This window comes from Prionailurus viverrinus, chromosome A2 (assembly GCF_022837055.1).
Source record: "Prionailurus viverrinus isolate Anna chromosome A2, UM_Priviv_1.0, whole genome shotgun sequence".
Lineage (NCBI taxonomy): Eukaryota > Metazoa > Chordata > Mammalia > Carnivora > Felidae > Prionailurus > Prionailurus viverrinus.
Genome location: NC_062562.1, coordinates 126,635,607 through 126,647,265, shown reverse-complemented (window position 1 = coordinate 126,647,265; position 11,659 = coordinate 126,635,607). Strand labels below are relative to the sequence as shown.

General features: G+C 38.9%; 1 protein-coding gene across 2 annotated transcripts in view; it reads left to right on the top strand.

Moving 5' to 3' along the window:
* The first annotated feature begins 459 nt into the window (after positions 1-459).
* The window catches only part of HERPUD2 (HERPUD family member 2), a 35,484-nt gene continuing 24,284 nt past the window's right edge, over positions 460-11,659 (top strand). Inside the window, exons 1-3 of one of the 2 annotated variants that reach the window (XM_047849368.1) lie at positions 460-830; positions 1,007-1,428; positions 10,877-10,954. In XM_047849368.1, coding sequence (XP_047705324.1) covers positions 1,282-1,428; positions 10,877-10,954 — 225 coding nt within the window. In that variant the 5' untranslated portion in view covers positions 460-830; positions 1,007-1,281. The remainder of the gene's footprint in view (positions 831-1,006; positions 1,429-10,876; positions 10,955-11,659) is intronic. The other variant, XM_047849369.1, reaches the window with a different exon arrangement.

Sequence of the window (11,659 nt, the reverse complement as noted above, 5' to 3'; positions counted from 1 at the left end):
TCACACGGAAAGTAGAGGTAGACTTCAGGTTTAACTGAAAGCCCCTGCTCCTGATGCAGTGCTTCTAGTCAATGCTCCTAATGATCTCTCCTCCGCCATAGCTCCTGGTACCCTGCTTTTCAGACAGGAGACACCAGAAAATTTGAGAAGTTTGATTCGACATCTGAAAGGGCACTAACTTTTGCAGACAACTCCTAGGATGGAAGAACGCTTCTCAAATCTTCAGGGTGTGGTCAAAACAGGATGTGCTAGCGCCAGCTCGGCTAGTGGCGAGGCGCGAGTGCGCTGCGGGACGGGACCCAGCGATTGGTCAGGCCAGGTGGACTCCAACAACTAGCGGCTTCGGGGCAACCCGGAAATCGGCCCGCGGTACCCGGGGCGGCGGGGGCGCGGCGGGCGGTAGCTGCTGGACAGAGAGGGCCGCGCGCCAGGGCGGGCCGCGCGTGACGCACTTCCGTCCTGCGTCTTCCGGCTTAAAGGGGAGCTAGACCTTCCTCATAACAACAACAAAACCGGCGCGCTCGCGCCGGGCGCCGCGGTTTCTAGTCCCCGCCCTCCCGCCACCTGCAGCCGCCTTGACCGCGCCCGGCCCTGCGCCGCCGCGCAGCTGTGTCCTGCCCGAGGGGTCAGGCTGAGAGCGGGCCGCGCCCTTTGGCCAACTTCTCCAGCGGCCACCGCGCCACCTCGCGAGACACTGGGCCGTGCCGTGGCCGCCGTCGAGCAGCAGGAAGGGAGCGGCCGCTGCGGAGGACGCCCGGCAGGACTGTGCTGCCGGCGGCCCTGCCCGGGCTCGAAGGGCGACGGTGGCGGGCCCCGCGGCCTTCTTTCAGGTACTCCTGCCCCGGCTGGTCGCATTGAGTGGCTCGGCCCCTTCTCCGGCCCGCGTGGCAGGGCCGTCGCTTAGGGGCCTTGTTGCGTTTCAGCTTGGGGGTCGCGGCGGGGGCGGGGCGGTGACTCTCTCCGTTATCATCAATTTTTCTCTCTTCCTCCCGGCCTCCCTTCGCAGTCCGGAGCCCGGCGGAGCCCGGACCTGGCGGGGAAAGCTGCACCCACGGCCGGGCCCCCCAGACCCCGCCGCCGCCACCACCGCCGCCACTGTCCATCATCCTTGGTACCGGCAATGGCCTTTGTATCACCCGATGCACTTGTGACTGACTTGGACACGGAATATTAAGAACCTACTTGCCGCCCTCCCCATACCAGTCGCGCCGGCAGTTACCACCTCGGCCCATTTGGGCTTAAGTACTGCTCCTCTTGACTCTGTTCAACTTTGGGGGCACCATGGACCAAAGTGGGATGGAGATTCCTGTGACCCTCATCATTAAAGCACCGAATCAGAAATACAGTGATCAGACTATTAGCTGCTTCTTGAACTGGACCGTGGGGAAACTAAAAACGCATCTGTCTAACGTGTACCCTAGCAAACCAGTAAGTGTCTAAAAGCTGGGCGCAGCTGCTCTGGCCAGCAACTTTCCGTGCCATGCACTCCAGTCTCTCTGTTCATTCCCTGCCCTCTTGAATCAAGTAGGTCTCTTGCTAGACTACGAAGTATTTTGAGTTTCGAAGTGTATGTGTGTCCCTTGAGTGTTTCCCAGCCATCATTAATATCTTCCTCCTGAGGTTCAGTTAATTAGTGAGAGTACTGTGTACAAAAATATAAAAGGACATAAGAATTGACAGGCATAAAAAAGGACCATTTTCATTGGACATAAGTCATCGGCCTAGTATAGGAGTGACAGATGGACCCTAAAAAGAAAAGATAAACACTGCAACCCATATAAAAGCTTCTATTGCTTTCCTTAGGCGTTTAGGCTTCTAGAAGTACAGAAATAGGGCAGTTACTGCAAAAACAGGAGGCTTAGAAAAACAACTCAGTTGGCGTTATCTATGTTTGTCAGTACTCTTTGATACAAATATTTTTAGTAGGGGAAATGAAAACCCTGAGGTATTTAAGTACTTGGAACAAGCTAGTTGGAACTCTCATTTATTCAGATCTTTTGTTTGAAAATTAAGATTTATATAGGGGGTGACAATTTGTTTTAAAATTTTCTGCATTACAGAACATTTCCTATTGCATATGATTCATTTTACATGTTTTCAAATTGGAAAATAGCTTTTCAGAATAGTCAGAATTGAAAGTCATAGACTTCCATAGTGTTGTTCATAACAGCATGAATACCATTGCTAAATATATATGCTGAAATTTGTGTTTATGTGAGATCTTTATATTGTATGATTAAACCAAAAGGGGCTTGGTTTGCACGGTGATAGACCAAGAGGTATCACTTTTCAAAAGGTATCTAAGAGTGTGAAACCCATTTGCCTTACCTGCACACGGGAGAAGCCAGCTTTTGGCAGGAGTTCTGCCCTCCTAGTACTAATCTCCAGTGCCCACATGGATCATTTGGCTGCTGGAGGACAGATCAGTTGCAAACTTTCCTACACCCCCCTGCCCCAACCCACCTGCTTCTTGGGCACACACTTCCAGAGCCTGTACAAAATGACATGCAGCCAATTAATTACCTGTGGCAAACCTGACTTTTCTACTCTTCCAGAAAGTCATCTCTTAAGAGAACTGTAAAAACTGGAGTTTATTTCTGTGTTAATGAGAGTGGGTGGAGCTGGGGGTGAGGACCATGTGTTTGTTGTCTTAGAATGTCACTGAAAACTTCCTGTGGTTATTAGATTTGACAGGCTTACATTCTAATTTATTGATCACATGAAGACTGATTTGAAGCATCTGTTTAATGACCAACTGTTTAATGATACCCCCTAAGTAGTCCTAAACATAGGATTGGGGACTAAAAGTTAACTTTGTAAGACGGTTACAAAGGACAGAGGACATTTTGTAATAGAGACAATATTATTATTAAAATATTATGGGGGAAGTTTGGGTTCTTATGACCACCCACAATGACTACTTAACACTGATTCTGTGTTTACCGAAACACAGAATCTCAAGTGCTATTTGGTGTTTAACAGAGATTATTTCTTATGCCTGATTTCTTTGTACATCTGATCTGCCTGGTGGTGGTGGGTGACTTGGAATCCAAGTAGGATTCCAGTGTCTTGTAGAAGCAGGTGTTCTCTGGTAAGAAGTAGAAAAGTTGATGGCTCTGATAGATCTGATGAGCCAAGGGTAGGTGGAGAGCCTTGGTCCCTGTGGGCACTGGCTTCTAGGAAAATAAATAGGAGCTACTAGAGTGAGAAGAATGGAGATTTGAATTTGTCCTTTTAGGATGTCTAAAAGGATAGGTCACATGTCTACTGCTGTTAATAGAATTCTAGCCAAACTGCAATAGTGTGTTAAGTCTTAAGATTCTAGCTTTATGGTCAGATATTGACTTGACTTAATCACAGATAATCTCCACCTGGATATTTTAATTCAATTCTCTGTTCTTCAGTAAGCTCAGAGCAAATATACTCCTTCCCACCAAAGCATACTTTCTTGGGCTTCATTTATTTATTTAATTAGGATTTTATTGGCCTGGCATTTGGATGTCTATATGCTAAGCATGAAGGTGGTGATGGTTCCTTTGCTGTTATGAAGCTCAAGTCTAGTGGGGTATACAGATATGTAAGTAAAAAACTGTAATATTATGTGACTAGTGTTACACAAGCAGGAGGTACTGAATGGTGTAGGAGCAGAGGGAGAGAGTGGTAAACTCTGAAGTGTAGGTAAGGGAATGTGTAGCTTTTTAAGAAAAGGTTCACAGGGACATTTTTTGCAAAGAGTTGATAACAGTTTAAAACAGTTTTTTTTTTTTAACGTTTCTATTCATTTTTGGAGGGACAGAGAGAGACAGTGCGAGTGAGGGAGGGGCAGAGGGAGACACAGAATCTGAAGCAGGCTCGAAGCTGTCAGCCCAGAGCCCAATGCAGGGCTCGAACCCACAAACCACGAGATCATGACCTGAGCAGAAGGCCGCTTAACTGACTGAGCCACCCACGCACCTCAAGAGTTGATAACAGTTTTAAGCAGACAAGATGATACCTGTTTTTTTTTTTTTTTTAACCCTGTTATTTCAGAGGTAACATTGCACTGATGATTCTAAATGTAATATAGTACTATGTATGAAGATTACAGATTCATAATGGGCTAAAAAGGGGAAGGTGTTTTCCAGTTAGGAAGTAAGGCAGTTGCCATGTTTATGTACAACTTTACAGTGTCATCACTAAAAACCTCAAATGTGGAATTGAAGGCTTTTGGAGTTTTGTTTAACTTTGAATGGTATTGATAATTGGTTTAGGACCTGGTTTAGGAACTGGAAGATACCATCGGTTCAAGCTGATAGTGTATATAGATAATTGTGAATCATGTTCTAATGTGACATTTCTCTTTATGACTTTAGATTGTCAGATACTGAAATTGGCCTATAGTGTGAAATTATTCTGTAATTTAGGTAACTGCCATTGGGGTGTGAAGATGCCTGTCAAGAAGGCCACTTTTACTTGAATAGTTTCAGACTTTGATCTAGTTTAGACTTATTTTCTAGAGATGTAAATATCAAAATGGTTGGACTTAATGTTATTCAGAGAATGGACTATCCTAGAGAAAACTTAAAAAGTAAGAATCTCGAAGTCTGATTAGGCAACCTTCTCATTATCTCTTTCTTTCTCTCCTCTCACATACAAACAACTAAGATGGACCTGATTCACCCTGAGTTCAGTTTTAAGGCAAACCTTTCTGGGGCTTGTACGCTGTGGCTCTCCTTTTTTCAGTCTTGAGGGCAAATACCTGTTGAACATGTAGATTTCCTTTATCTTGGTGCTTTATACTGTTAAACTAAGGCAGCAGTTTCGTTGCCTAGGTCTTCTAGCTGTCCTGCTCAGCTGAGGAGGTTTGTTGTGCTTTTTTCAAACTGTTACTCTGCTCTGTGATTCTGTTGGAATTAAAGAAATAGGAACAGAACCAGTTGTATAAGTTCTGCTCTGAGAATATGACATTCTGTAACCAAACTGCCTATAGTTCAGATAGAAGTATTACTTTCATTAGCCGTGGAAATAGCTTATGTAATATAATTTGAGGTTTATATCTGTTTCAGTTTTGTGATTCTTTATTACCTTCCTCAGACAGGTCATTTTTAAAACTTACTCACTTAACCATCTCAGAACTGTTGACTTAAAGGAGCTTTAATCCATATACATAAATAATTTTTGTTTTATAAGACTTGTCTTTAAAATCTTACTGCATGTGTTTAAGAGGGTTTCATGTCACCTAGCAATATAGTTCATATTTTTAAAACACTTCAAACAAAAGATAATAAATTGAATGTGAAGATTGATGAAAAGTTAAAAGTTTTGAATGAGTGCTAACTTATTTAACTCCTTTGTAGCCTTTTTTCCTAATGTATTTTTGGGGAAATAACAGTACTGTGTTTTGTTTAGTCATGCATCAGTCTTTTGTTTTTAATAGTTTTTTAAAATTTACTTATTTTGAGATAGAGAGCATGAGCAGGGGAGGGGCAGAGAGAGAGGGAGAGAGTCCCATATCTTCCCTAAAATTTATCAAAAATCTGTGCTGTCAGTGCAGAGTCCGATGGGGAGCTCCATGTCATGAACCGTGAGATCATGACCTGAGCTGAAACCAAGAGTCAGATGCTTAACCGACTGGGCCACCCAGATGCCCCTCATGCATAAGTCTTTTTAAAATAGAATTTTTCTAGAACTTTACGTTTTTCTCCTTTATGTAACAGATAGTGATTTGATGGTCTCAAATGCGTTTATTTAACCGTCATATTTGGTGCTGAAATTTTAAACTTCCATTTACTAAGTGGTTGCCATGTGTACTAGGCATTCTACTAGGCACTTTGGCATTCTACTAGGCACTTTATATGTTTTATCACATTTATTCTTCATAGACACCTTATGAGGTAAGTTTTATTATTAGCTCTATTTTTAGATAAGGAAACTGAGGCTTGGTGACTTTTTTCCCCAAGGTCATAGAATTCCTTAAGTGGTAGAACTGGAATTTGAACCCAGGTTGGTCTTTCAAGCCTCAGCGCTTAACTATTATAATTTACATTGTATATGATGGTTATGTGTAATAAGATGAGGAAAGGCTTTTAAGGATCTGGCCATCTTAGTTTTTATATACTTGCAAATTGAAAAGAAGTAAGTGAACTGTAAAAGGAGGTGTATGCGTTTAGATGGTGTGTCATTTAAAGGCTATAAATGAATGGATAATAACACAGCCTTAATTCTGTTCTGATGTATGTCATCTTAGTGTGTGATTCTGTTTATTTTGATACATTTTAGGGAAGATATGGGAACTTGGCATCTTAAAAGACTTCAAAGCACATTGTTTTGCTTTATCTTTTCACATTCTTGCTTGTCTGTTTGAACCATAGCAGTCAGGTATTGTGGCATTCTGATTTGCAAGTGGCCTATAAGTGGAAACAGCTAAGCAGGGAATGTCCCTTTGGAGTTCCAGAGAAAATTACTTTTTAAGCTCCTGAATGCTGGTTTTGTATACTGTTGTTGCACAGAGATAAAGGGTGGAGGCAGTTTGGGTAAACCAAGCTTCCATTTTACAGTATTTCTGAATTCTCTGGAGCTATAAATTGGGTGAATTCAGTGGCAGTGGGAGGAAGATATGTCGCAGTACAAATTCAGAGAATTCATTTTCCACAAATGTGAAGGTCCCACCTCTGGGAACCACCTCTTTAAAGCTATTGGACACTTGTGACTGAACTATATTATATGTAAGTACTGAAATACTAATTATGACCACTTTCAAAGGACTTGGGTTATAGTTCTTTGAACTAACATATAAGATGAAGATTTTTTACTAAGCTATTTGATTATGTTGATGTTAGATATACTAAACATGATTTTTTTTAAGCCATGCATATTGAGAGACCTATTTCTTCATGTAAAAAATTTAGTCTTTTGATACCAACTAGGTGATTTTCTAGAAATATGAAACTGTTGTTGGCCTTTTAGCTCATCTATCAGACTCTTGTGAATATTTTAGGGATTAGGGATACATAGAATTAAATTTTTTTAATGTTTATTTTTGGGAGAGAAAGAGAGACAGAGAGCATGAGTGGGGAAGGAGGAGAGAGAAAGGGGGACACAGAATCTGAAGCAGGCTCCAGGCTCTGAGCTGTCAGCACAGGAGCCGGATGTGGGGCTTGAACCCACATACCGCAAGATCACAACCTGAGTCAAAGGTGGACACTTAACTGACTGAGCCACCCAGTTGCCCCAGGGATACATAGAATTTTATCTCTTTCTGATATCTGATTGAACATTAAAAAGTCAGATACTTTAGATAGTATATGTAAGCCCTGTAGAAAACAAATATCCCCAGTTTATGATTTTTACGTATTATACTAGTAGGTGAGCTTTCCTCACCATGTTTTTTAGTAATGTCTGTTAAGTGGATGGCAGAATTTTTTGGGCTAGCTAGTTAAGCAGGTATTTATTTGGCGTGGCATAGTTCTGCCTTTGGGCTCCTCAGAGTATCATCAGGATGTTTCCAACTTGGTAATTTAGCTGTTTCTGCTCTACCATATAACACCAGGTACCATACATATTTCCCTGGACTTCGTCTGCTATTGACAGTGGAGGCAGTGAAAATAGCATATCTGATAGGGATTGCTGCCTATTATTGGATGTAGCATATGAGCAATGGGAAGAATGATGGTAGTGTTAACATAAATGGTCAAGTATATTTAGATGTATCTGTGTAGCCAGTATGTTAACAGTAGACTTTTAATTGACAATTTAATCAGTACTTTGTTTTAGATTTACCAATCTTGAGTCTTATGGATTTTTATATTGAAAGGGGTACCATGTAATATTTTTTTTAATTGAGAGAAAAATGAACTTCTATTGTGTCAAGCTACTGAGATTATGGGGTTTGTTATAGCAGCTAGCATTACTTACCCTAAATAATACAGAAATGGATTTTTAATCAAGGTAAAAGGTACTGTTATTAGCAGGTCTGGAGAAAAAAAATTGTATCACTTTTATAAGTGAAATTGAATTTGAATCGAAATCTCAAAATTTCTATTTTTCCTGATACTGTAGTCTATAATCCAAAATGGCTAGTTGAAAGCTCAGTTGATTATTGGGTTGTTACTATATCTAACCACTGGTTTTCCAGGTATCTAAATTAATTCATTAATATTTAAAGTGAAGAGGCAATTTTTTTAGTGACATAGAAAAAATTTTCAGATCATCTCACCTAAGTTAGGCACATGAAAATTCCTTTTTTTCTGTTTTCAATCCCAGTAAAATTAAAGAATTCCTTTCTCTTTTTAAAATTTCTGATTTTTGAAGGCATTTGAATAATTTCAAGCAACAATTTTTTAATTGAGGTATAATTCACATAGTATAAAAATTGCTCTGTAACATGTACAACTCAGTGATTTTTAGTAATTCACAAAGTTGTGCAGTTGTTACCACTATCTAATTCCAGAACATTTTCGTTACCTCAAAAAAGGAAACTTACACCCCCTAGTAGCCACTCTCCATTCTCTCTTCCCTCATTCCTTGTAACTACTGATCTACTTTCTGTCTCTGTAAGATTTGCCTATTCTGGATATTTCATATAAATGGAATCATAGTATATGTGGTCTTTTTTGTCTGGCTCCTTTCACTTAGCCTAATGTTTACAAGGTTCACTCACATTATATAGCATGTATCAATTCTTCATTACTTTTAGTGGCCAACTAATATTTATTATATGTATATTTCATGTTTTGTTTGTTCATTTATCAATTGATGGGCATTTGAGTTGTTTCCAGTTTTTGGCTATTATGACTAATGCTGTTATGGATATTCTTAGGCATGTGGACATGGTTTCAGTTCTCTTTGGTATATACCTCGGAATGGAACGGGGTATATCCTGAATCATCAGGCAACTCTGTTTAACTCTGAGGAAGTGCCAAACTTTTTCACAGAGGCTGTTGCATTTTACATTCCTATCAGCAGTGTGTGAGAGTTCTCCAAAGTTTCTCTACATCCTCATCCATGCTTGTTTTTGCTTCAGTGTACTTTATGGGAGGGTACTGTGTAATTTTGTTATTTTATGTATTCTGCCTTTTTGAAAATTGATATTCCCTTGCTGTGAAAAGATAAAAGTTTATTTGAAGTTGACCAAATTAATATTTATTTTGTTGATTGTGGTAACATTGTGGTTATTTGAAAACAAAAAACAAAAACCAAAAATCTGTTCCAGAAACATACTGTTTTTACGGGTGGAAAGAAATGATGTGTGATATTTGCTTTGAAACTCTTTTCCCTCAAAAAAGCAGCGGGGGATAGATGAAACAAGAATAGCAAAGTATTGATAATTATTGGAGTTGAATATTTGGGAAGTTTTGATGATGATAACTGGGGTTTCATTTTGTTCTCTCTACCTTGTGTGTGTTTGAGAATTTTCATAGTTAAGTAAAAAATTCATAAGACTGATGTCCTTTGTGCAGAATGATGATATGACATAGAAGTATCTATTAAATGTTTGGACTGGTGGAAAAATGATAGCTTATGATGGCTGTAGTCTTTGTCAAAGAAACTTTAGCTTCCAGCTGAATTAATAAATGCATTACGGAAACTTGTATTATAGAATTCATTTAGTTCAAGGGTTAAATCAATTATTATCTACTTAGCTTTTAACTTATTTTATTTATATAATTTACTATTTATTCCTCACTCAGTATTTAAATGTATTGATTGAAGTTTCAAGATTTGTGATATGTATTTTTTTTTTTAAACCTTCTGTATTCTGTTTGGTTGTTGATATACAGGAATTTGAACTTGTGCCTTTTAGGAATGGCACACTCAAAAATACAGGAGAAGCTAGATTATATCTAACAGCTAAATATCTTGGAAAGACAGTTATACCTTTCCCTTCATCTTTGGTACCTAAGAACCCCTGAACCACAGATCTTACTTATTCAGTATGACAGGTTCTATTATGGTTATTTTTATTATAAGACCCTTTTTTAGTAGCCATGTTGAATACATATGTTTTGTTTGAAAATTGTTATAGTTGTTTGGATTCGGCATATTTACCAATTGTTGATATGGCTAATATTTAATTGTTTTAATAGAATTCATGGAACCTTTGCCTGTTTTCTGGGGAGGTCTTATGGGGACTGTACATAAATGCTTTGATTTTAAATACTTTAATGCTAGCATTGTGAGCACTTAGCAGATTTATCATACGTACAAAATAAGGCAGAGACAACCAGAACTTATTTCCTATTCTTGGTTGCATATGGAGATGGCAGCTGAATCTCCATGCACTTGAGTTAGTTTTTCTTTAGTCTTGTGTTTTTGAAAAATATATAGAGGTATTTGTGAGAGTGGCAGGAATAATAAAAACTAGAATAGTTATCATGTAAAACTGTGAATCCAAATGGCTCTTGAATTAAAACCAATAAATTGTTCTGTATGATGTTAGTAAATAAGAAAATAAATCTTATGTATCTTTTTAGATTAAAAATATTGACAAAACAATACAGACTAATTGTGGTGACCTTGAAGGTATATCCCATTGTTAGCTATTACTGCTAGAAGGCCAACCACCTTCTTATTTACAGTCTTGAAGGCCTTTAATGATAGTCACACATGCATTGCATTATGGCTGAAAGGCAAACTTCCAATTTACCTTTTTTTCCTTATCTTTTAAAACATTGTTAATTACCTGTATTTTATTGTACCTACAATAGGTAGACTACCATTTGCTGAGCTCTTAATGTCTTATGTCGAATTTGGAAAAAATAATTTTAAGTTATGTCAGTTTTCTGCTTATCTGTGCCTAAAGGGAGTTTTACTTTACTCATATTTAGGCATGTTATTCCCAATTTCCAATTTGTATAATTAGAAAAAGTTGAAATCTTTTCTTTGTCCCATTTTTTAGTTGACGAAGGATCAAAGATTGGTGTATTCAGGCAGACTGCTTCCCGATCATCTGCAGCTGAAAGACATTCTCAGAAAAGTAAGCTTTTCTACAACTATTTGATACCAGATACATTCAGAGTGAGAGGAGATATGTTCTGAAGCTTTACTGATATTTAGCTGGTTCAGTTTTTAGATACTTAAAATCAACCCTTTTGGGGAGCATAACAGGTAAACTTGAACTAGAAAGTAAAGAACATAATGATAGATTCTAATTAGTTTAGGTAAACAGTTTTGTATATCCATCTGATGGCTAAATCTAAAATAAGATTATATGTGTTCAGGTATTTGTCATATTAGAAAGCAGTATTGACTTACCAGTAGTGCGGGAGTAGTGTTCAAGTAGTGGTGAAGGATTTTCATTGATAATCTCTTCTCTCTTAAATCCCCTTTTGACCAAACTGCATGATATTTTAATACAAGTTGCTTGAGGTAGGAATTTAATTTCAGGACAGGAGATGAAAGGAAGTACAATTGGCCCATCGATTAGCAAACTTTGAATGCTAGTGCTCAGAGCTAAAATATATTTCAAAGTAATTTTTTGACAATCAGCTTAAATGCTAGTAATTTTTTAACTTTATTATTATTATTTTATTTTTTGAGAGAGCACAAACAGGGCAGGGGCAGAGAGAGAGGGAGACAAGGAATCCAAAGCAGGCTCCAGGCTCTGAGCTGTCAGCACAGAGCCCAATGGGGGGCTCGAACCCATGAACACGAGATCATGACCTGAGCTGAAGTCAGATAC